The sequence below is a fragment of the Nycticebus coucang genome, chromosome 10 (assembly GCF_027406575.1).
Source record: "Nycticebus coucang isolate mNycCou1 chromosome 10, mNycCou1.pri, whole genome shotgun sequence".
Taxonomy (NCBI): domain Eukaryota; kingdom Metazoa; phylum Chordata; class Mammalia; order Primates; family Lorisidae; genus Nycticebus; species Nycticebus coucang.
In genome coordinates this window covers 60,243,963-60,269,847 of record NC_069789.1, presented here as the reverse complement: position 1 = coordinate 60,269,847, position 25,885 = coordinate 60,243,963, and the positions used below count along the sequence as shown (strand labels likewise).

Genomic DNA, 25,885 nt, shown 5'->3' with positions numbered 1-25,885 from the left:
CCACAATGCCCGGCTATTTTTTGGTTGTAGTTGTCATTGTTGTTTGGCAGGCCTGGGCTGGATTTGAACCCACCAGCTCTGTTGTATGTGGCTGGTGCCTCAGCTGCTTGAGCTACAGGCACCAAGCCTAAACATCCAATTTCAACTCAATGATGTCAAAGCTAAAGAGTATTCACAGGATGCCATGGGAATCTAAAATCTAGCCAGATTGAGGTTCATGCAAGACTTTCAGAATTTTTTAAAACTAAATTCTAAGTGTAATGTACATAACAGAAAAGAGTATGCAAGCGTATAGCTTGATAAATTTTCACAAGCAAATACATTTGTGTAACCAGCACCCAGATTGAGAAACAGAACATCAACTAGCTTTTTTTTTTTTCTGAGACAGAGTCTCACTTTATCAACCTCGGTAGAGTGCTGCGGCATCATAGCTCACAGTAACCTCAAAGAGATTCTCTTGCCTTAGCCTCCTAAGTAGCTGGAACTACAGGTGCCTGCCACAAGGCCTGGCTATTTTTACAGATGAGGTCTTGCTCTGGCTCAGGCTGGTCTGAATCTGTGAGCTCAGGCAATTCCCAAGTGCTGGGATTACAGGCATGAGCCACTGGACCCAGCCAGAACGTCACTAGCTTTCCAGAAGTCCTCCACCCTCTTGCCCTTTTCTGGTTCCCAATCCCTCTACTCACTATCATGATTTCTAACAAAATAGGTGTGTTTTGAACTTTATTACAAATGGAGCATTATTTTGTGTCTAGTTTCTGTCACTCACTGTGTTTGAGGATTCATCCATATTGTTGCTGGTATTTGTAGTACATTAATTCTCATTTTTGCATAGTATTTACTATGGGTGAACATGAGACAATTTATCCTTTCTACTGTGAGTTTTTGTTTGTTTGTTTGAGAAAGAATGTTGCTCTGTTGCCCAGGCTAGAGTGCCATGGCATCAGCCTAGCTCACAGCAACCTCAAACTTCTGGGTTCAGCCTCCCAAGTAGCTGGGACTACAGGCGCTATTCTACTGTTGATGGGCACTGAACATGTTCTGATTTGGAGGGTGGCGCCTGTGGCTCAGTGGGTAGGGCGCCAGCCCCATATACCAAGGGTGAAGGGTTCGAACCCGGCCCCAGCCAAAATGCAACAAAAAAATAGCCAGGCATTGTGGTGGGTCCCTGTAGTTCCTCCAGCACTAATGTCCAAGACTCTGTCCAGCAGTATCTGTGGTTCTGAATCTCTTCCCAGATTAAGGTTTTCTGAGGGCGGGGAATATTTCTTCCTCCTTCTCTTTCATACATAGGGGCACATACACTTTCTCCAGTGCTCAGCTAGGGCTCTGCAAACAAGGACAGTGACAACAAGAATCTTGGCCAAAGGCACTTTTCCAACCATATTTGGTCCAGCCCAGTGCACCATGCCCAGTAGTAGCCTCAGTGTTCAATCCTTTCCCAACCCACCCCAACACTGTCATCTCCAGAGGGGACCTGCCTAATACTTTGTCCTAGGTCCTGTGTGATAATCTAGGTTACACACAGAACACAAGGGAGGGAGGGATGAGCTTGGGGCAAAGGGAGGGAGCCCAGCCCTTTGCCCTTCCTTGGAGGAGGCAAGGGAGACAGGAATGCCTTTGGCGGGGAGACCCTGGCCAGAGATCAGAAGATCAAAGGATGAGAAGATCGGGGCGAGGCAGGTGGCACTCACTTGGAGGCACCAGAGAGAAGCAGCAGCTGGTGCCTCCTAAGGGCAGGGCTGACCCAGAACGCCCTCCCTGCCCAAGCCTTAGCAACCCATGTCTTTCCTAAGTTTTGCAGTGCTGCTTATACAGGCTGAGGGCCTCAGGAAGTTGAATGCAGGTGAGGGGAGGGATGCTGACTGACATTCATGCCACTTGGTGGGCACAGCTGTTACCCCCTACACAAGTGGATTCTCCCTTTGGAAGAACTATTTTTTTTTTTTTTTTTTTTAATTTGTAGAGACAGAGTCTCACTTTATGGCCCTCGGTAGAGTGCCGTGGCCTCACACAGCTCACAGCAACCACTAACTCCTGAGCTTAAGTGATTATCTTGCCTCAGCCTCCCGAGTAGCTGGGACTACAGGCGCCCACCACAACGCCCGGCTATTTTTTGGTTGCAGTTTGGCCGGGGCCGGGTTTGAACCCGCCACCCTCGGTATATGGGGCCGGCGCCTTACCGACTGAGCCACAGGAGCCGCCCTGGAAGAACTATTAAGTAATTTTTTTTTTTTTAATGCAAAAATTGAGGCACAGAGAGGAAAAGTAACTTGCTCAATATCAAACAACTGGTAAATGTTGGGGTCAAGATACAAACACTGGCAGTCTGACACCAGAGCCACTGTAAAGGAAGGTGGAGAACACTGTTCAGTGCAACTGCAGCATGAGGGAGTGAGGCTAGATGTCAGGAAGGACAGGCTAGATGTCAGGAAGGCCAGATGTCTTGCTGGGCAGGGATTTTAGATTTAGATCTTGAATTTACTCTTTCTACAAGTTTTATGAGCCAAATAGGTAGGGAGTTGTGGAAGAGGGTAGATGGGTGAGGTGCCATCCAGAAGGAAGAATAGACAGAGGCGGCAGGACAGATCAGCAAAAACCAAACCCAAATCTTGGTGGTCACTGGCCCCAGAATAGGCCTGAAGGCCTCAGGGACCGGATAGCACACAACGCAGGCGGGTGTGCCCAGGTAAACTTACGGGAGGAGTGCCCAGCTCCAGAAAGTTCCACAGGTCCTCAGCAGCCCCTGGGAGCGGGACCCAGAGACCAACGCGACGGGTGGGGCATGCCCCCCTTCCGCCTTAATCCCCCTCTATTGTTCAGGGAGCTCCCGCCACCTCCCCACTTCCGGGCCCCTTCAGGCCCAGGCGGGCAAGGGCGGGTCGGCTGGGGCGGGGTGGACGCGGAAGCTAGTCCCGGCACACCAAGCCTCTGTCCTGCTTAGAGTGCTGCTGCGTGCAGCTACCAACCAGCGTTGTGACTTAACTTTGTGATATGGGGGGAGTAACCCGATATTTTCCGGTCTTTCTTTTTTTTAAAACGAGAAGAGATAATGCTTCACTCCCAGGACCATTAAAAGGATTGAATTAAATGAAACCAGGAATGTACAAGATCTCTTTAAACTGCAGAAGACTTGTTGGGGGCCAGTGGGGGCTGGGAGAGATGGAGAGGTGGGCCGGATTTAGGACTCTGGGATCAGAGAGACCTTAATTTTGCTGAGCCTCATCTGTGAAATGGGTCAGTAAAGCCTTCAGCACAGTGTCTGGCCCAGCAAAGGTAGCTCTTTTTATAACATGCTCTGAACTTCAGGTTTTACTCTTTTCCCCTAGATTCAAGTTGAACTTGGGATCTAGTCCAATCTAGAAAACCTCCTGGGTGGGCGTCTCTGTGCTACCCCTGACTAGGGTTGGCGTGGGTGCTGTGTATGTCTCTGTGGTGGGGAATTGAGTTGCTGGGATGGGAAGGGCTGGAGGGTGCTCTGATGTGAAAGGAAAGCTTCCATCTGGGATGGGGTGGGACTCTGAATAGAGGGGCCTTTCTCCAGTTTTCCACTCCCAGACACGCCCTGCCTGTTTGTCCACGAAATAAAGGCAGCGGGACAAGGAGCTTCAGCTAAACAAACAAGGTTCAGAGCTGTGGTCTGACTCCACCTCCCTGCTCCTTGTGCTGTCCCAGTCCTTCCCACCTGCGCCCTGCCCCCTCTTGTTCCCACTCTACCTCGCCGCTCTCCAGGGGGGCCCTGGCTGGGAGCTCAGGGATTTCCCTCTGGGGAGGGATGCACAGTTCTTACCCTTTGGGCAGTCCAGTCTAGGCGGATGTCGTGGTCCTACTCTCTAAGGGGTTTCCTGTCTGATAGGGCAGACAGAATTCACACCCACATACCAATACACATAGAAATGGTGCCCAGGATTCTGGATGGAGCTAGAGGTCAGAATAAAGGCTAGAAAAGATGCTGGTGAATCAGATTCAGCCCAAGCTTGGCAGGACTGAGCGGGCAAGTCCTCAAATGCACAGCTGCTGCTGTTTCCAGGTGCTGGGTTCATTCTCTTTCCCTTCTGTATCTGATCTGTCTTACATTCCTCTCTAGCCCCTCTGGCCAGGGTACCCATCCCTTACTGCTACAGAAAGTGGACCTTGAAGCCTGTATGTATGTGACAGGACAGGTAGCTGGGAGCCATAGAGGAGCTCCCAGCCTGTTTGGGGAAAACAGCCACATGAATGAGCTATCTGAGACTAGGAGATGACAGTTTGTAATCAAGGACAGGATTGTGTGACCTGACTTTATGACTGAAGCTGCAGACATTAGAGTCAAAAGGCCACAGGGATTAGTGTGAGGAAGCCCTGTGACACTCTCCAGTCCCAGCCCTATCAATTGCCCACTGTCTTGTCACTGTGTGCACCTGAGTTAGCTCTTTGAGGACAGGGAGCCTACATTTTTGGATTTTGTGGCTCCATCCCCCAGCATAGTGCCTGTGATATACTAGGCTCTCAGTAGCTGTTGAATGGACAGGTGGCTGGATGACTAAAACTGAAGATCAAAGGTTGGAGGCTTCTTGTAGGAAGAGACACTTGAACTGGGCCTCAGTGATGCTTACAGCTAACATACGTTGGCTATTTACCATCTGCCAGGCACTGCCTAAGTACCTTACCAGGGAAAAAACTAAGGCAGAGAGAGGTGAAATAATTTGCCCAAAATCACACGGCCAGTAAGTGGCAGAGCTATAAATCAAACACAGGTCAGTCTGATGGCAAAGACTACCATTGCTGTCCAATAGAACACTCTGGGATGATGAACGTGTTCTAGACCTGTGTTGTCCAATATGGTAACCACTAGCCTCATGTGGCAACTGAGCTTTGAAATGTGGCTAGTATAGCTGAGGAACTGAGTTTTTAATTTGATTTTAATGAATTTAAATATAGTCCCAGGTGGCTAGCAGCTACCACATTGGATAGTACAGGTCTTGCATTCTCTCAGACAGAAGGCGACAGGAGAGAGGAGGGCCAGAGAGATCCCCCATGGCTCCAGTGCTCCAGAGGTTCTGCCTTGTCTTGTTCCTGGGCTGTTTTCAGATCACACTGTGGCCTTGACTGTGAACAGGTGGCCCAGCTTGGCCAAAACGAAGGAGCCAATGGGGGAGAGGCACATGATGCTTTTTGCAATCCCAGTGCCATCCTTTGCTTTTGAGGACCATCACCTGGCTCTGTGCACCGGCAGAGGGCAGCTCCCACAGGCTCTCTGAGGGCCACAACTAATTGCCTGCGGGCAGGAGCAGGCTTCTGCACCTGACATACTATAACACCTCCAACTGGGAGTCAGAGGTCTTCCGGCCTCTCCAGCTTAGCAGCTTTGCTCAGCAGAGCCTGAGATGTCCCCTCAGCCTGGGATGGGCTGACTCCCTCAAAAAAGGATTTCCTGGCTGTGCTGAGGGTGGAGACCAGTCCCTGAATTCAGTCTCCATCTCCTTACTCTGCCCAGTTCCTCAAACCCTTGGCATGCTCTTGCCACAGATTTACCCCTTTCAGTAAGGAGGAGCTGGAGCAATACAGCCTAACCTGAAGTTAGGGCCTATGGTAAAAATCATGATTTCCCACATCTGGTGTTTTTGAGGGGGAAGAACCTCTCTGGAGTCTTTTCTTTTCTTGGGTATCCTTTCTCTGCCATCAGAGTTTAAGGAGTCCTGTGTCTCATGGATGAAATGTCATGAGGCCAATGAGCAACGTTCTCTGACTTCTGTGGTCTTTGTATTCAGGGAATTAACAAAAAATCCTGCCTTTTCTTTCTTCTCACCTGACTTTTAGGAATATCTCCCTCACCTGCCTTTATCCCTCCCAGCCCTACTGGAATGAATTGGGTCACCTTCTGGCAATGCCCTGGGTTTTCAGCATCCCCCTGGCTCAGTTCAACCTGCAAAAATCTCTCCTTTGCTTACCAAACACAGGTCCTTTCCTTCCCTTTGCAAGAGCCAGACCCGCCCCACCCACACCACCAGCTTCTCCCTTGCTGTCCCCAATCCCTCACACCTCATCTTGGCCCTCCTGCCACTCCAGGCAGATCGGGAGACATTCTTGTCACCAGCAAGGGAGCCAAGAAATGAGAAAATAAAGCAATAGCTCTTTTATTTAAAAAATACAGCATTGTTCTCATGCAGAACTTTGTGCAAAGCCTGAGAGAATAGGTTGTGCTGTTATGTGTGTGAAGATAGATACATTATTTTCTGATTGAAGTACATGTCCTTGTTTGGGTATTTATGAAAATTGCAAAAATTGGAGAGAACTTTGTGTCAACTTGTGTGTTTGGCATGCCTGGGGAAGCTAGCTAGTATCTAAGGCATCTCTGATGGGCATCCAAACTGAACCGAGGAGGAGGCTGCCATGGAAAACTTGAGATCGACTTGACTGAAAAGAACATTCCCCAGGGTTTTAGGAAGCCTGCTTGTTATACCCATTCTGCCATTAACTTGCTAGGTGACCTCAGGTAACTCTGTCCCTCCCTGGAATTGTCTCTGCACTGGGAAATTGAAGAAGTATAGGTAGCAGACCTACTCTTCCAGAGGTATTTGGAACTGCATGGGGTGTTTTCAATGGTCACAGTAATTGGGGGATGTCCCTAGCACTAATGAGCAAGGCCCAGCATTCTAAAAGCTCCACAATGAGTATGACAGTCCTGCCCAGGAAAGAATGGTCCCATCTACAAGTAACATGGGGTTCCCTCCAGGTGCCTGCCATTCTGAGCTCAGTTCTGTGTGCTGCTCGTGTCTGGTCCATTTTCAACCTGGTTTCTGCCCAGGAAGCCTCCCCCGTTTTCTCATTCCCACTTCAGCATCTCCGTGTGTTCTCCAGTCTGGACACACCGTCTAGATCTTAATTGGGAGAGTGGCTCCAGAGCATTTTGTAAACCGCAGAGGAGAGTATAATGTATACATGGGTGGGGGTTTGTTGTTATTTTGTGAGTACACAGTCCTTCCTCAGCAAGGCTGTAAACTCCTTGAGGGCCCAGACCCTGCTCTACTCTTTGCCTCCGTTTCCCATGCTGCCTAGTACTGTGCTGGGCACGCAGCCCCATCCCACCCCCCGGGAAGGAAGGGAACTTGGCATTCAGCCAATTGAACCAGGTTCCCTGCCTTCCAAATTCTGTGTTCTTTCATCTCTCCCCCATCCCCTGCCTCTCTTGTTGACAGAGGGATTCAGTGAGCACTCTCTGAGCACCAAGCGGTCTCTGTGGCAGCCTGCCTGTCTATTGGCCCCTTTCGGTGGGAGGGATCCCCCCTGTTATACTTTTTCTACTCCGGCCTGCCCTGCTCTCTGCCAACCCCCAAGCTATCTCCAGAGATGGCTGGATATATACCAGCCTCAGCCTGGCTCTCCTGGGGGAGGGTAGCTGCTAACGGTTGTTTGGAGCAGCCCACGAGGCCCCAGCCAGAGACTGAGAGGAGAAGGCCCCGGAGAAACCTGATGGGCCACTGTAGGTGCCAGAGGCATTCTTTGGAGGAGAACCCCACTTTTATATCTCTAGAGGACGGTGAATTAAAGAACAGTGAACACTGTCAGCAGCAGCCTTCATTGAATGCATGCCAATTTGGAACTGAACACCGAGTAGGTTCTTTATAGAGGTTACACTCTGACAGCAGCGGTGGGAGCTATTCAGATGAAACATCAGGAAGTCCTTCCTTAGAGTGAAGCTGTCAACCACAGAAACAGAAGCCAAGGAAGGCTGCCTCGTCTAACTAGGTCTGTGATATATTCATTTGAATTGTTATGGAGCACCCCTATTAATTAGCCAGGCAATGACTAAGATTAAGTCTTTGCCCTGAAGAAGCTCCTAGCCTTATGTGTCATTATATACTACTAATTATAGCTCTGAGGAGTATAATATTAATAACAAGGCATATTTATCGAGTGTTTTATATTTATTAACTCAATTGGGTATACTTCCCACTACAGCTCTTGTGAGGAAAGTACTATAATTATTACCATTTTACAGATGAGCAAATGGAGGCTTAGAGTTATGAGGTGGTAAGACCAGGGTCATACAGATACTTAGTGTTGTGCTGGAGTACTAACAAAGGCAGGTTCTGTGCTAAGCACATGGTTGAGTGCTCAGTACCCATTGCTGAGTGAGTGTCAAATACCACAGGGATACAGAGGACACCACTGGGCTCTGCCGGGAGAGGCTGGGAAGGCCTTACAGAGAAGACTGTGGGGCATAGCCATGCCTAGGGACAGGGGCTCATCTCCTGCCCATTCTATCTAGCCTTTTCCTGAGGGCAGATCTTACCTGTTCTTACCACCTGTGCACACATGTGCATTAACTATATGAGGTGATGAATATGTTAATTAGGTTGATTGTGGTGATTATTTCACAACGTGTGCATATATTAGATCATCAGATTGTATGCTTTAAATCTATACAACAAAAATAAAATAAAACAATTCGTTTTTTCCTGGCTGTAGAGATGGAGTACCTGAGACCCAGTAGAAAAGGGAATCCTTGGTTGAGGCCAGGAGTTTGAGACTAAAGTTTCTATATTTATAATAGGTGGATGCTTTGAGAAGGCTTGTGGCCTTTTTATCTTTTTTGTTTAGTGAAGACAGTAGAAAAAGGAATCCTTGGTTGAGGCCAGGAGTTTGAGACCGACCTGAGCAAGAGTGAGACCCCCCCCATCTCTACAAAAAAGAGAAAGATTAATTAGCTGGGCGTGGGGGTGTGTCTCTGTAGTCCCAGCTACTCAGGAGGCTGATGCAGGAGAATCACGAGCCCAGGAGTGTGAGGTTGCTATGAGCTAAGCTGAGGCCAGGGCACTCTAGCTGGGGATAGGGGGGTGGGGAGGGATATGTGTGCAAAACCCCCGTCTCAAAAAAAAAAAAAAAGGAAGATAGAAGGAAAAGAAAAGGAAAGGAAACCCTGCCTCTGGCCTTTTCTCTAGGGAGGAGGTGGGGCCAGTCCCTCCAGGTCCACCCCAGCTGTACCCAGGGCCTTCCTTGGTTGTTCCTTGTTTCTCCTACAGGAGAAATCCAAATGAACACGCTGCCCTACGGGCCCTGAGGTGCCCTACAGGAGGGTCTCCTATTATTCAGCCCTATCCAGCTGCTCTCTGCCCCTCCCCTCGGTTCCCCCAGCATCTTCCTTCTTATCTAACCTGTTCCCTGTCTCCATGGTGACACCGGCCTCACCCAACTTTCTTGGGTGGTCTGATTGCCTCACAGTGTGAAACTCTGAGAACATTTTCCTAAAGTGCAGCCAGAAACTTCCTCTTCCCATGCCTAGGGCTTTCCCTCTACTCTCAACTAGGGCTTCCCCTCCTGCCAGCCTCACCCCATTGACATGCCCACCCCCTCCCACCAAGGCTGTGTCCAGCTGAGAGGACACAGAGCCTCCAGGGATCCTAAGGGCTCCCAGGACTAAGGCTTCAGAATGGGGTCCCGACTGACCTGACTCCTCTCCTTGATCCCCTTGCTGTTCAGTGGGGAGTAGCAATTTGCCTGGCCCAGTGCAAAATAAAAAAGCCGTGCCTCTTGTTCAAAAAGTATTAAGAATTTCAAAACAGCAGAGAATTAAACTCTGGGCACTTCTAAGTGGAGAGCCCTTTGCAACTAACTGTACAGGCCACATGCCTGTGAAGCCAGCCATGGAAAGCAAGAGAGAGGAGGGTGTGCGTGGTCAAAGGGGGATACTGGTGGGGCAGAGATTGAGTTCAGGCATCAGATTTAACCCAGCCACAGATTGGACCCCCAAATGGCATCTTTGGGCAATCTTCTTCCTGGGGCCTGGAGGATGCCATAGGCCAATAGAAGAAACCCTGCTTGCCTGAGGTCATATAGCCAAAGGAGGTTTTTCGGCCTAAAAGGCAAGATCTGGGTGAAGCTATCCATTTCCCCTCAAAGTTTCTATCTTTATAATAGGTGGATGCTTTGAGCAGGCCTTTTTATCTTTTTTGTTTAGCAGGCCCGGCTGGGTTCAAACCCACCACTCCCGGCGCTCTAACCATTAGGCATGCGTGCCCAGCCAGGTTTGTGGCTTTTTAACAGTCCAACACTCCAAGATGTGTGTGTACAGATATGCACATGAGCCCTCACGCATGACACACACATGCCCAGCATCCATGAGACAAGTGTGTCCAAGAGCTCAGTTATCCCAATACTCAACTCTCCACACCTTTGTAAATACTTATAAGTTCATACATCCGAGCAAATGTAGCTATAACAAAACTGCAGACACCCAGGGATCAGAGTGCCCTCTCATCTTCCCTGGTTCCAGGCATGGCCTAAATGTCTGGGCTGTGTTTTCTGGATTGCATAAGAGACCAGCTGCACAGCTGCCCTTCTAGGGCAGCCACATATCAGTGGAAACCACCAACTTGACAGCACAGCTTCTGTGTTTGGCATTTCTGCATGTCCATTCCCTCCCTGTCACTGTGAAGTCATGGCCTCCCCTGCAGCAGGGCCCAGTGCCTCCTGTCAGGGCCCTCAGACATTCCCAGGGCCGCAGCACCAGTTTGGATGGAGTCTCTCAGCCTTGAAATCCCCACTTCACCTCTCTACACAGTTCTCTTCCTTCCCCTTCCCCTGGCACCAGCCTCACCCCTTTTCCTTTTGTGAGAGAGCCAGACCTGAATGGGGCTGCCCCCACCCCCGCCCAGTTGAAATCCACCCCTTGCCCCCCTTTTGCCCCTTTACTGAGCACTGCAGCTGGGCTATGTGTTGGGGCAGGATGTGGGGGCAGGTGTGTGTGTGGGGCAGCCCCCTCCTCCCCAGGGGAGAACAATGAGGCCGCTCAGGGTGGTGGGGAGGAGGGAGTGGGTGGGGTGGGGGGCATGGAACGACATCAGAGGGCTGAGGTGCGGCCCCTGGAGGGACAGCTGAGTGATGAGGCCTGAGTCACATGCCCTGTGTGCTCCTTGAACTCCCTCTCCCGTTCCTGCCGAGACACATCCAGAAATGCACAGGGTAAACATTTAGAGGTAATCATTTTCACAGCACCTCGCACCTCCCTACCTTACTATGGATGGGCCAGGCCTGGGACTGGGGGGAGAAATCCCATGACACCCAGGCTCTGCAGACTAGGATTCTGGGGTCACCTTCCCACATCCCCCTGTGTCTTCACATTCCAGCCACAACCCCAGGCTAGAGAAGCCTGGAAACATCCTGGGGACCAAAACCTGGCTTAAAATCCATCAACTGAACTCTCCTTGTTCCGTCCCTCGCCTGCCTGGAACTGGCCATCAACGCACCAACTACGGTTCTGCCAAGCCCAGTCTCTAGCCAGGAGGACTCAGAGATGGCCCTTTGGTTTCTGCATGTGAGCAGGGAGGGAACTGTAGACAAGAACCAGCCCCAAGTTCAGCATGCCAGTTCCTTGCCTCTACCCTGCCTGGAATGTCTTCCTTCCTCAGAGGACATGGAGTCCGGAGTCCGGAGCCCAGGCTTTATCAAAGATAAAACATTCGAGACTAAACAGTCTTTTTATAGATTGGAACTAGACTCCTGAGCACATGTTTTCCCCACCATTCCCAGCCTGCCCTCTGTGTGCACACATAAAACACACAAGACTCTTGGGGAGAAATGGAGACACTGAGGTTTGGGGACAAAAGGATATTTCTAATGAAGGGAAGAAGCCACAGGAAGGCCTGGGGGAGGTGGCCAGCAATGTGATGGTCCGGTCTGGGCCCACCTCTGTACCCACTGAGGAGAGGGCAGGCAGAGGTGAGAAACAGCTGCTAGGAGTTTGAAACCGGATAGAACACAATGCTGAGGCATAGAATGCGCAGTCACACATGTCACTCACCTGAGCACAAATTTCATAGAAAATGCCACCTTGGGCAAGACCCACACACAAAGGTACCAACCCCCCCACCCCCCAGGACAATGAAGGAAGAAAGCAAATATCTATGGTGTGTATGCTATTTGTTAGGCTGTCTATAAACATCAGCTCACTTAATTCTTTCAAGGACTCTACTTGTTTGGGGTTATTCGTCCCATTTTTATAGATGAGGAAACCAAGGGTCATAGAAGTCAGGAGCCCAAGCTCTGATAGGTACCCATGAAGGGAAGATTTGACCTCAGGGCCCTTTTCTCTTTTGTTTCCTTGAATGTAAGATAGAGAAACAATGGAAACTAATTTAGGTTTGTGGGGATGAAAGAGGGTTATTTGGATAAAGGTTAGCCAGTGCCTGACATAGAGTAGGCCTCCAGTAAATGTCAGTGTAATTCATTATGGTGATTATTTTGTGTGCTGGCCATCTTAGAGGACAGGGACATGGAAACTGCCCACAGGGTCTCTCAGATCATATGGGAGGCTTAGAAGATCTAGACTGGGAATCTAGTCTTCACACCTACCACCCAGGAATCCAGGCACCTTCCATGATGTGCCAAGAGATCGTCCAGTTGGAGAAAAGGAGAAGGAGGCTGAGGGAGGGAAGGGCCTGGCAGAGACCTCGGCAGGCAGTGAGAAGTGCTAACTCTGGGTTTGAATAAAAGGGACATCACACGAGTGCATGAACACGGTGTAAGTTTGCACCACAGATGGGAATGGCAGTGATCTCTGGGCCTCAGTTTCCCCATTGGTAGAAAGAGTGGATGAGTATCATTTGTGAGCCCTTCCTTCCTGCTCTGAAATTCTATGAATTTTTCTCTAGCTACTCCCTTCACAGGGAGGCCAATTTCCTTCACAATCCTAATCACAGCCAGTCCCAGGGGAGTCCCACCAGAGAAGGGCGAAGGGCAGAGGGGAAAATGGGAGACTGCATAGATAGGACATGCAGATGGCCCCGGAAGGCCTGACTCCCACTCAGTTCTTGCTCAGAGAGAATATGGCAGCTGTTGTCAGATGGGTTTGGAGTTAGGATGGCATGGTGGAGGTGCTGTAGGGATCCTTGGGGTCCTCTGTGGAGGGTTGGTGCTGGATAGCAGATGGGCAGCTCATAGCCCCTTTCCCGTTTCTCTCTACCCAGAGACCTCAGCATGAACAATCTCACGGAGCTTCAGCCTGGCCTCTTCCACCACCTGCGCTTCTTGGAGGAGCTGTGAGTAGATGCTTTGAGGGGTGGGAGGTGAAGTATTAGCTACTTCTAACGGCTGTGGGACCCAGGCTTCCCAGGAGGGGGTTGGGGGAAAAAGGGGACTCAGGAAGCTTGGACTAATCTTGACAGCAGGGATTTTTCAGCTGATGCCTGCCCCAATTGTAAATCCCAGGGGAGCCACGTGGCATAGGAAGTCTAAAATCTAGCCTTCCTTACTCCCTGAAGCCAGATTTTCTTTGCATCTTACTGTGCATAGTCACAGCTGTCCCTGACATGACCTGCTCTTGTCCCCTATGTCCAGCTACCAGCCCCAATCCAAATCCTGGTGGTTCTTCTAAGCTGTCCCTCACCTCCACCCCTTGTTCCCGGTTCCCACTGCTACTGCCCTAGACGTTCCCTCACATCTGTGGATTGAACCAGCCTCCTGAAAGATTTTCTACCTCTGTCCTACATTATTCTCCACACCTTCAGGGTGTATCTCACCTGCTCCAGAGCCGTCTGTGGCCCCCCATAGCTGAAGGATCCACTTCTTAGACTTTCCCTTACAAGGTCCACATGCTCCACTAAGTCCTCCCTGGTTAATTCCTGCCCACAGCTGTCACTCTCAGGCTGCAATCTGTAAGTCTGGCTTTGTATACTGGTGGTGCTTATGAATAAATCATCATCTGGGTTACAGTGCCTGGCCAGGAAGCCAGGTCACCCCATCCCGATCCTTACTTTCATCCTACCTCTATTCTCAGTACCTTCCAGCCCAGTTTATTCTTATTTTCACACCAAATAGATCCTTGGGGCTCTAAAAAGATTTGCTAAACTGCATAAACTGTGAGCATTGGAAGTCTAAAATGTTCCTGAAATGTGAAATGGACCTGAAAACATTCGCAATTCCCCTTTGACCCTGGCCTCACGACTCCCCTAACAGATCTCCTCACCTTGACCCTACACAGTGCTCCTGAAGGATGCAATCCACCCCGTCCCTGCTGGAGTTATGTCCCCAGGCCTACGACTGGGTTCTCCAGACCAAGCACTTTCTTAGCTCCCTACCTCTGTCCTACATTATTCTGCACACCTTAGTCAAGGAGCTCTGGGGGAAAACAAGATAAAACATCTGCCTGCTGCCCCGAGGGAACTTCCATGTGAGGCCAGAGAGCATGTGTCAGCAAGGCAGCAGGGGGGTGGGACACACGGCCATTTTGTGTAAGGCAGTGGTCAGGGAAGCCTTCCTGGAGGAGGAAAGTTGAGCCAGTTTTCAAAGGAACAAGACAGAGTGAGAGTCAGTGGAATGGTCTTCCAGGTGCAGGTGACACAGCTTGGGTGGGAATGCAAGGCAGGAAAGGCCAAGGTGCTTGGGCAGGTGAACTGTGGGACACAGCCTGAGAACTGCAGGCTCACCTTCCATCTTCCACTCCCATTTTAGAAGCTCCCCCTAAAGGACCCTTCTGCTATGGCAAATGCCACCTACAGAACCTAAGCTAGAAGAGACTGTTATATCGTGATGCCTTTCCACATGGTTTTATTTTTTAATAACAAGCATTAAATAAAGAGACTTTTATGCTGGGCGCGTTGGCTCACTCTTGTAATCTCAGCACTTGGGAGGCCGAGGCGGGTGGATTGCTTGAGCTCACAGGTTCAAGACCAGCCTAAGCCAGAGCAAGACCTTGTCTCTAAAAGTAGCCAGGTGTTGTGGCGGGCACCTGTAGTCCCAGCTACTCGGGAGGCTGAGGCAAGAGAATTGCTTAAGCCCAAGAGTTGGAGGTTGCTGTGAGCTGTGACACCATGGCACTCTACTGAGGGCACCAAAGTGAGACTCTGTCAAAAAAAAAAAAAAAAACGAAGAAAGAGACTTTTATTATAAAATTACATTTAAAAAAACAAAAACTTCTGAGGTATGCAGGAAAATCTCTACATCTTCAGGCCTCTCAGTAGCAATCAATACACCACAGTGGCCCCAGGGACCTTGGAGATCTAGCAGTGTCCTCTGAATCATCCACAATTAACCTCTGCTCAGTGAAGTGTCAGCATTAAGTAAATTTCATCTAATTTACTCCTTTTAGAATCGGTGATCACCCTATGGCAAACATGGAAATGCTTAATTAGACCAGAATGTTAGACTAATTCCATCACCTTATTTCCTAACACTCCTGGATTAGTGGGGGTTAGCTATGTAGTTTAGGGCCTGGGGCCACACAGACATGCTCCCTTCACTGGTGACATTGTATAGGGAAGTTCAATAGTCCAGGGCAGGCCATGGATAATCCAGGTTAGCACAGGAGAGGATGTGGCCCTGTGGAGGACCATGAGCCTAGAAGTTGGTCAAGTCGGGTAAGAATACCGTGCTCTACCATGCCTGGCTCTGACTTCTCCCACCCTCGGTTTCCTCTTCTGAAATCTGGGAATAATAATAGGCACCTTACACATTATTGTGAGAACTGAGATGATGTAGGTAAGCTATTGAACATATAATAGATCTCAATAAATGCTAGTTAGTACTACCAGTCCATATTCCAAGATGCTAACTATTGGAAGTCACCCACTCCTTGGGTTACCTGCCAGCTTCACTGGCCCTTGTCTCTGATTTCCAGGCGTCTCTCTGGGAACCATCTCTCGCACATCCCGGGACAAGCATTCTCTGGTCTCTACAGCCTGAAAATCCTGTAAGTATAGGTATACCTCATTTTACATAGAGCTGGGCACTGGGAATTGTAAGCAAATCAAAGTTTTGTGACTAGAGTCTTGGTTTATGATTGACTTGCTTATCATTTCCTTATCTTTGCTTTTAATTTCAATGGCTGTATGTATTTCTTTGCTTTTGCCTTGTCAGTGACAAACTGTATAATTTGTAAACAAACATTTAATTGCACCTGATGCAAACGGCAACCCTATAGGGAAGTGAAGCATCTGTTTTTTCTTTTCTGTAATGTGTGTAATGACCATTGGCATAGGTCTTTGTGGGGCTAATTTTCATTACAGACCCATAGGTCTCTCCCCAAGACTTCTCATCTGGCACAGGGACAGTGTCTCTCCTCTCTGTCCTCAGCTTTAGCCTCCTTGTCCCCCCTTCTTCTCCTTCTGTGTCTTGGGCCTTTTTCTCCCTCTCTCTGCCCCTCTGTCCCCTGCATCTCGGTTCTCCTTCCTACCTCCTCTCTCTGTCTTGCTCCCCATAAACATCGCTGCCTTGGAGAGCGGGGTGCTGGGAGAGGTTTCCTGAACCAGACGCACAGTGCAGGCGGCCTGCTTGGTGGCGTGTCTGTGCCCACTGGCAGGCTCAGACCTGCAGCCAGGATTAGAGAGCCGGGCTCTGTTTGCTGGGCCTTCAGAAGATGTGAGACTCTGTCCCATTCCTAAGACTCCGGCTTAGAGAGGAGCCTCCTCTTTCTTCTTTGCCTGCATTAGGCAATAAATCAAAGCCTTGGAGAAACCACAGGCCTCCTGCCCACCCCCTTTCTACAAACAGTGCCTTTGGCTCAGTGAGTAGGTGGCCAGGAGAGGCTGCGGAGTGGGGAGCCAAGTTCAGCCACACCATCCACTCACTACTCTGCCATTGAGCACCCTCAGTCCCATCCTCAACGACCACTCAGTCCCCCAAAACCTGTGTCAGTCCTTTGACTGCAGAGCCTCTCTGCTTTGGGGGTGGATTGGGTGGTCCTAGGGAATTATCCTCTTACTCACATGCTTCAAAGCAGAAGATTCCACCTGCCTCCCGGGCACACTTCCTGGAGTCTAACATCAGCTTCTCTCATTGCAGTGTCCTCCCATTGCTTGCCTTTCAGATCCACGAGAAAAATAGAACACTAGAGCCCAACATCAGCTTAATAACCTCTTTTTGTACTGGCAGAAGGTCACCTTAGCTGATCCCCAAGTCTTCTATGTGCCTGGTACTATTATCTGAACTGCATCTTCCTTTTTCTGAGGTCTGGCTGGCCCTATGGGACGCGTTGCTCCTTCCCTCCCTCCTAGAGGAAAAGGATTAAATAAAGGGAATTCCCGGCTCAGTGCCCCTAGTGCAGTGGTTACTGCGCCAGCCGCATACACCGAGGCTGACGGGTTCGAAATCGGCCTGGACCAGGTAAACAGCAAATGACAACTGCAACGAAAATAGCCGGGCGTTGTGGCGGGCACCTGTAGTCCTAGCTACTTGGGAGGCTGAGGCAAGAGAATTGCTTAAGCTCAAGTGTTTGAGTTTTCTGTGAGCTGTGATGCCAGAGCACTCTACCAAGGGCGGCATAGTGAGACTCTGTCTCAAAAAAAAAAAAGGGAATTCCCTTCTGATCTTTCCTAAATCACCATGGCAGAAGTCCCCCCTTGTGTGCTTCCCACCTGCCCCCCAAGCCTGCCTTGTGGGTGTCACTCTTAAGCGCCTCTTCTTTCCGCTGTCCTGGGCTCTCTAGGTCTTCAACCCCACAGGTTCTGGAAGGGTTCCAATTAAGAGCCCTGCAGAGAACCGCCAGCCTCATACCAGTATTTGTCTTGTGGAGCTGTGACGGCCCAGGCACCAGACTCCTCCTGGCTCACCACTGGAGCTGCCCTAAGGGAAGCCACTGTCCCTGCTGCCCCAGGCGTGTAAGAAATGCCTGGATCCCTGAGAGCTCCTGCCTTGTGTGTCTTCACAGGACACAGGGGAGCTGTGGCCAGAGCTCCTATATCTTGATCCACAGCCTGGTGTGTGTGTGTGTGTGTGTGTGTCTGGCCCGATAGGGTCTTTATCCTGGAAAGTTCCTGCTTTTCTTTCTCATAGGCTTCTGTCTCTGGAGAGCTGGGTGAGACTGGGCCTTGGTCATCTTCCCACCTCTGCAGACCAGCCAGGGCCTCCACCCTTCCTAACTCAGGTGGGTCTGGTCTCATCTAGAAAGACTCCTGCTAGGCCACAGTTTCCTCACCCCAAGCCCAGTCCTGGGAAACAGGGCACTGACCATTCTAGGGCCTGGCTCCCCTTCCTACCCACAAGGGAATTTCTGAGATTTTCCCAGAGCAGGAGATTTTCTCAGATGCTCTGCTCCTGGGTTGAGCCCCAATCTTCGGGAGTCTTTGTGGATTCCCAGCCCATACCTTCTTGGTATAGACTAAAACTCTAGAACAGTGGTTTTCAACCTTCCTAATGCTGCAGCCCTTTAATAAAGTTCCTGGGGGTCCTGACCCACAGGTTGAGAACCGCTGTTCCAGAAGGACAGCTCGCTGCTTTCTGAGTGGGATGCATCCCATAGAAATCCTAGCTTAAGGTCCCAGAGGAGTGAAAGGGAGTCAGCATCTCTCGGGCCTATCCCTGAAGGAATCACCCTCTGGCTGCCTCTAACATAGCCCTTTTCATGCTATATGGAGCTGTCTTTGGTTGACATCAACCTGTTTACTCACTAACTGGATCAACAGTGGCCATGCCTGGGCCCATAGTTGAGGCTCCACTGGTGTTGATGAACTGAGTTACTTGACCCAAGGAGGTGACATGTGAGTCATTTGGAAGTGCTGGGCTCCTGGGAGATCCTCTGAGCCATTCTTGTGCATAAGGCAGAGACTACATGACACTAGTGGGTCTCGTGTGCAGCATAAGGCTTGAGGCCAGACTCAGGGCCTCACCTGCTCCCAGAACAGGTGTCAAGGAGGATCCTTAGACTTTTGCTCTCTGAGACTCAATTTTCTCACCTTTTAAAGTAGGAACATTGGAGAAATTTCTCTGCAGAAACTTAAAACAAAAATATAAACACCTTGTACCAAAGTCCCAATACATCAGACAGATGAAGGAGGACTTCTGTGGTTATGGTGGGTGAGGAGGGAAGCGAACCCTCCACAGAACCCAAAGAAGGGCCTTTGGATCCGCTGGTGGATCACCTCTCTGGTACCATCTGGTTGTGACCCTCATGGTTCCTGCCCCCACATCCCTCTCTGGCCAGAGAGATGCTTCACATTCATGACAAGGGTTGGGGTGTTGAGGACTGGACTTCTGCACATTAGAATCACCTGGGAGCTTGAAAAATTACCTATGCCCAGTGCTCCTTACCTAGACAGTCTGCCCCAGAAATTAAGTGGGCTGCAGTGTGGCCTGGGCATTGGAATTTTGAAAATCTGCTCAGGTGATTCTGAGCCCAGGCCTGAGGACCACTGCATCAGACAGACTCTGTCTGCCTCCCAAGACAGAACGAGGGCCAGCAAGAGAAGTAGGTGAATGCAGTCACAAAAGTACTGGCCTGGTTGACAAGACTTGGATCCTAGTCCCGATTCTGCCATTAATTTTTTTTTGGTAACTTAAGGCAAGTCACCTCCCGTTTCTGAGCTGCCATCTCCTTATCTTGGAAAATGAAGGGGATGTTTCCTTCTAAAGGTACTTCCAGCCTTTAAAACCTGATTGTGGCTGGCAACCTGTAGAAGATTGAAACTGGACCCACACCTTTCACCATTAACTAAGATAGACTCTCACTGGATAAAAGATTTAAACTTAAGACATGAAACTATAAAAATACTTGAAGAAAGTGCAGGGAAAACTCTTGAAGGAATCAGCCTGGGTGAATATTTTATGAGGAGGACTCCCCAGGCAATTGAAGCAGTGTCAAAAATACACTACTGGGACCTGATCAAACTAAAAAGCTTCTGCACAGCCAAGAACATAGTAAGCAAAGCAAGTAGACAGCCCTCAGAATGGGAGAAAATATTTGCAGGTTATACCTCCGATAAAGGTCTAATAACCAGAATCCACAGAGAACTCAAACGTATTAACAAGAAAAGAACACGTGACCCCATCTTCAGGGTGGGCAAGGGACTTGAAGAGAAACTTCTCTAAAGAAGACCAATGCACGATCTACAAACACATGAAAAAAAGCTCATCATCCTTAATCATCAGAGAAATGCAAATCAAAACTACTCTGAGATATCACCTAACCCCAGTAAGAGTAGCCCACATAACAAAATCCTAAAACCAGAAATGTTGGCGTAGATGTGGAGGAAAGGGCACACTTCTACACTGCTGGTGGGAATGCCCACTAATACGTTCCTTCTGGAAGGATGTTTGGAGAATACTTAGAGACCTAAAAATAGACCTGCCATTTGATCCTATAATCCCTTTACTAGGTTTATACCCAGAAGACCAAAAGTCACAATATAACAAAGACATCTGTACCAGAATGTTTATTGCAGCCCAATTCATAATTGCTAAGTCATGGAAGAAGCCCAAGTGCCCATTGACCCACGAATGGACTAGCAAATTGTGGTACATGTATACCATGGAATACTATGCAGCCTTAAAGAAAGATGGAGACTTTACCTCTTTCATGTCTACATGGATGGAGCTGGAACATATTCTTCTTAGCAAAGTATCTCAGGAATGGAAGAAAAAGTATCCAATGTACTCAGCCCTACTATGAAGCTAAATTATAGCTTTCACATGAAGACTATAACCCAACTATAGCACAAGACTATGGGGAAAGGACCAAGGAAGGGGAAGGGAGGGGGAGGTTTTGGTGGAGGGAGAGTAATGGGTGGGGCCACATCTATGGTGCATCTTAGAATGGGTACAGGCGATTGCACTAATGTACACAGCTATGATTTAACAAAAAAAAAAAAAACCTGATTGTGTTCAATAAAGGAGTGATGTCTGGGAGATGAAACCTGTAACACCAGGCGAAATGGGTCAAGGCCAAAGCCAGATGCCATGTTGACCTCCAGGTAGGGGGTGTCAATTCCATGAAAGAAAGGGCTTTCTGATAACCAGACTGTTTGGGATGGAAGGGGTTGTTAGGGGGACATGAAGTTCTTTGACATCAGGAGAAAATTAAGTGTCCTGTAAAGATGCTGCAGCATCTTCTATGTTCGGGGAAAGAACAATTCAGAAACCATTGAAATATTTTTAGATCTCTCTATCTGGGACTTGACAGAGGAAAGGGTGGGAGACCGTAGGAGGTGATGTGGTGATGTGGGCAGAGATGCCTCAAGTGCTCCTTGGAGCTGGTGGCTTTCCTGGGTATTGACCAGACTTAGCCTCCTGGGCCCCTGAAGAGGCTGAGCAGCCTCCAGGCACCCCCCTTACCCCCACCGGCTTTCTCAGCATCGTTTCTCGTGTATCCTGCTCCAAGCACCCCGAGGCATCTGCATGAGGATCAAGGCAGCCCCCAGAGATGGGAAGTTAAGAAGTGCCTGGCCCAGACTTTAGATGAAAGAAGTCAGGGTGGCTGGGAGGACAGAAGGACTGAGTGGGGCAGACGTCGGATGAATGCGACAACTGACTGAGGTTTTATGCATCTTCTGGCAGCCTCTTCCTTTGAAAGATGAGGGAGTCAAGGCCCAGAGATATGAAGTGACTTACTTAATTCATCTAGTATGTGGTGAGACCAGCTAATAATAATAATAATTAATAGTACCAGCTAATGTGTTACTGAGCATTTCCTATGTGTAGACTCTGCTGTCAGTGCTTTACAGGGGTTATTTTATCTGATCTGTATAATCAGCACGTGAGGTCAGTACTATTATCCCCAATTTATAGATGAGGAAACTAAGGCCAGTGGAGTTCAAGTAGCTGGCACAGCATCACATAGCTGAAGACAGGCAGAGCCAGGGCGCAGATGCAGAGCTGTCTGACTTCAGAGCCTGTATGCATGGCCACTATTCTTTAAGAAAACCAGAGAGACCTAGGTTTACATTCCATCCCTCATGCAAACCTGTAATTGGAAAGGTCTCTCGGGTGCTGTGTGGAGGCTGGATTGGAGGGGCCAGTGGAGGCCAAGAGACTTCAGATCACAGAGCATGCGTGCAAAGGGAGAGAGCCCTCCAGCTGCTCGGAGCCCTGGGCTCTGCCCCTCTCTGCTGCCTGGCCCTTCCCCAGCATTGCCCTCCCCCCTCCCCCACTCCATGGGGTTGTGGCGTGGGCCCCAATCCCAGGAGTCCCCAAAGTCTGTTTTTGTTCTTCTTCCTTCCTCAGCTTTGCCTGCAAGAGGGGTTCCTCTCTCACCTCCCCCTCCAGTGAACTCTGTTGTTCTTGTGATGCTACGTTTGGGTTCGCCTCTGGGATTCTCATACATCCATAGAGGAGTTTTAGATTACAGGTGTGATTCTGACCAGGACAGTCATGTAGGAGGCATCAACACCACTCAGTCTTGCCATCTTACCCCTCAGCATTTTTCTGGCCCTCACTGTATCCCACCACTGTGACAGACACTGCCTGGTGAACAAGTTAAGTCTCCAGATTTGGGATCCAAAGTCTCTGGGTTCAAAACCCAGCTCTGTCACTTACCAGTTGTCTGACTTCAAAATGAGGATGATAATAATGGTTCCTGTCTGTTGGAGTTCAAACAAGAATAAATTTGAGGGCGGCACCTGTGGCTCAGTCGGTAAGGCGCTGGCCCCATATACCGAGGGTGGCGGGTTCAAACCCAGCCCCGGCCAAACTGCAACAAAAAAAATAGCTGGGTGTTGTGGCAGGCGCCTGTAGTCCCAGCTACTCAGGAGGCTGAGGCAAGAGAATCGCTTAAGCCCAGGAGTTGGAGGTTGCTGTGAGCTATGTGACGCCACGGCACTCTACCGAGGGCCATAAAGTGAGACTCTGTCTCTACAAAAAAAAAAAAAGAATAAATTTGAGTTTATACATGTAAAGTTCTAAGACCAGGGCCTGGCATATTAGCTATTGCTATTAATAAACATAGAGGTCAAGGTATGAATCTTCTTTCCTCAAATGTGGTGTTACCTGCCTGATCTTGGGCAAGAAGCCTATCCTGTCTGAGCCTTGGCTCTCCCTCTGAAAGATGGGTTGGCAATACTAGATGAAGGCAGGACTGACTCCCAGGCAGCCGAGGAGGGAGGGCTCAGGCCTCGTCCTGGGGCGGTCAGCAGCTTCCTCCGCTCCTGCTTCCCCTGCTGGTGCCTGCACTTCCGCCACGCATGTCTTAGTCTCACTTCTGGCTCTAGAGGCCTGGAGCGAAGAACCTTCAGATGTCAACTGCTGCTCAAGGGCCTTCCTCCCATTTCTTACTTGTTCCTCCCTTGGGACCATGCAGTGTGCTTGCTCAGGGGCTCGTGACACAGAGGACTCCCTGAACCGTGGAGTGCCTTCCTCAAAATTCCTTATGGCTGCTCTGATGCCTGGGGTAAGCTGGGCTCAGAGGTGCCACCTGGAGAGACATCCCAAAGCCTTCCCTCTCCCCTTCTTGGTGTCCTCTGACCCTCTATCCTACAATGGGGTCTTCCAGGTGACCCGAGGAGTTCCAGGACTCCTACCTGTTTGAGGAGTCATCCTGGGGGCCTGTGGTTTGGGCCGGGTTCCAGAAGGGCAGCTTAGTGAGTGGATTATTTTCACTGGCTGGCATGCTGCTGCTTTGTGGGGTTATGTAGGATTGGGTCATCAAAATACAAGCAGTCTCTGGGTTACAAATGAGATTGGTTCTAGAGGTTTGTTCTTAAGTTGAATTTGAATGTAAGTTGGAACAGGTACGTTTACCTATTACCTGTAGCCTCCTTTTGTAAGTGTGAGTCGTATGTCTGTTGGATATTTGTAACTTGGGGACTATAAGGAGTGCTGATGTACCCATCTTGGGTACTTCAACTTTTTTTTTTACAGAGAAAGACTCCAGAAAAGCATTATTTACCATAGGGGCAGCTTCACCCTCATCCATATCCTCCCTCTCCACAAAGAAACCTTTAGACTCTCTGCTGAGTAAACATGGAAACTGAGGCCTGGGGGGTAAATCCATATTTCTTCATATCCTTCCTGGTCAAACTTCAACAGAATCCCAAGTACTCTGACTTCTGGCCCTCATTGCTTCCCAGGGCAAGAGGCAGGGGTCTGGCATGGGCAAGGGGTTCAGAAGAGGAGCTTGCCCTGTCCAGCTCCACCTTCCATGTGGGTCCTCAAAGCCCTTTCTCTTCCCCTTATAGGATGCTGCAGAACAACCAGCTGGGAGGAATCCCCGCAGAGGCGCTGTGGGAGCTGCCAAGCCTGCAGTCTCTGTGAGTCATTAGAGGGCTGGTCTTGGGAGTCACCAGCTTCCTGGGGCTTGAGTCACAGCCCAGGGTCCCTGCCTCGGCTTTCCCTCCTCTCCGCAGGCCCGCCGTCCCACTCCACGTTCCAGACAGCTTTGGCTTCTTCAGAGTTTCTATTGTCGTCAATGTGTGTATGTGTACACTTGTATTTCAGGGAAGCACTGCTCCAAGGCCCCACCGGAGGACTGTGGGAATGGGACCTCCCTAGGTGCGGCCACCAGGGCAGCCATCCTGGGGTAACTGGCATTCTGCCATTGGAGCCTGGGGTGGGAGGCGGAGACTGCCGCCCCAAAGAAGTGTCAGGAAGGAGCTGTCTCTTCCACCTAGCCTGCTTTCCCCCTGGGGCTTTGCTGTGGGAGGGAAGGAGGCTAATCTCAGACACTCATTTCTCCTGCGTGGGTGTGGGATTGCCTTTGGGACTCATGGCCACCCATGACAGATCCATCCCTCCTAGGAGCCCTGTAGTTCCTTTCTTGCCCAGCAGGGGCCTTATGGATGCAAGACCAAGCCTGAGTGGAAGTGAGAGCAGGTGCTCTGGGGTGACGTAACCCAGCCCACTGCGATCCTCTGGGCCAGGTGCTGGGTTTCGTTCATGCAGTGCACAGCACAGGGCCTGGAACATAGTAGGTGCCTCATACATGCTTGCCGGACCCAGCTGAATTTTCAGGCATATCTACATCTGGTGGGAGAGTGTAATAGCTATCTTGAGAAAAGGCAAAGTTAGGGGATGGGACTGAGCATGGCATTTAGCTAGTGCAAGAAACTGAGGCATAGTGGGCATGCATTGTGTCAGGACAAAGGGCTCTGGTATCCTTGGCCTTGGCCCTTCCCTGTCCATGGATGTGGAAGTCAGACAGAAGTCTAAACTGTCCTGACTGTCCTTGGGTGGAAGGGGGAAGGAGATGGAAAAGACAGCCTTCCTCCCCCTCACTGATATTCAGGCCCTATTCCACCATACACAGAGGGCCCAGCTGTGGGGACCCTGGATAGCTAGCTGGGTCACACCCACTCGTGGTTAGGGCTTTCCTCCCCTGCTCCTGTCCTCCTGCTCCCATGTCTGTACCCAATGCACCCAACTGCCTGATCAGCCCTCAGCCTCCAACCTTTCTGCCTCCATCCAGTCAGCCCTGGGCTTCTGGCCCCAGACCCCTCCACTCCTTCCATTCAGCCTCACCACTGGACAGGGGCAGGCAACCCTGTGTGCCCCTGGAGGCCAAGGTCAGAAGATCAAAAGCCCGGAAAGCCTGCACTGCTCCCCACCCACAGGGGCAGACTGAACATTTGCTTAGGGCACTGGCAAAGTGGGGACAGCCAAAATTAAGAGAGGAGGAGTACGAAGAATTTGACATTTCACCCAAGCATCAAAGAGCACTTAGTAGGGAGAAAAAATTGGACTTTCACTGGACTTCTTCACACTTTGAGGTTAAATTTTATTTTATTTTTTAAATTGTGAACCATCTTTTGAGTTCTTTAAGGCTTCTAAAGATCTTGTTTTCAGATTAGGAGTGGAGTTTTGGGGTGATACAGGTAGGTTTCCCCTACACTTTCTTGGAGGTAAGCAGCCCCTGTGACTGGGAAAACTAAATAATTAACTTCCACCCCCTACCCCATTATACTCCACTGTGTAGGCAGAGCAGGGCAGGGGACAGAAGCCCATGTGTCCCCTGCCCCAGTTATAAGGCAGGTCAGTAGATTTTGCTTCCTGCAATCCTATGAGAAGAGCACTGACCTGAGACTGAAAATGTGGCTTCAGGTCCCAGTTGTGCTCCCGACTACTGTGTCACTTAGCCTCTCTGCACCTCCGTTTCTCCATCTTCCTTGCTTACCTCATAGGGTTGTTGGGAAGATTAAATATATAGTAAATGTGAAAGGGATTTTCAAAAAGAAGACTCCACATAGCTGCGATGCATGGTGATACTATT

General features: G+C 49.8%; 1 protein-coding gene across 4 annotated transcripts in view; it reads left to right on the top strand.

The window, feature by feature from the left end:
* Positions 1-25,885, top strand: part of LGR6 (leucine rich repeat containing G protein-coupled receptor 6) — a 123,117-nt gene that overhangs the window by 16,166 nt on the left and 81,066 nt on the right. For 2 of the 4 annotated variants that reach the window (XM_053607629.1, XM_053607631.1), the window contains exons 2-4: positions 12,948-13,019; positions 15,596-15,667; positions 23,859-23,930. In XM_053607629.1, coding sequence (XP_053463604.1) covers positions 12,948-13,019; positions 15,596-15,667; positions 23,859-23,930 — 216 coding nt within the window. The remainder of the gene's footprint in view (positions 1-12,947; positions 13,020-15,595; positions 15,668-23,858; positions 23,931-25,885) is intronic. The other 2 variants (XM_053607632.1, XM_053607630.1) reach the window with 1 other exon arrangement.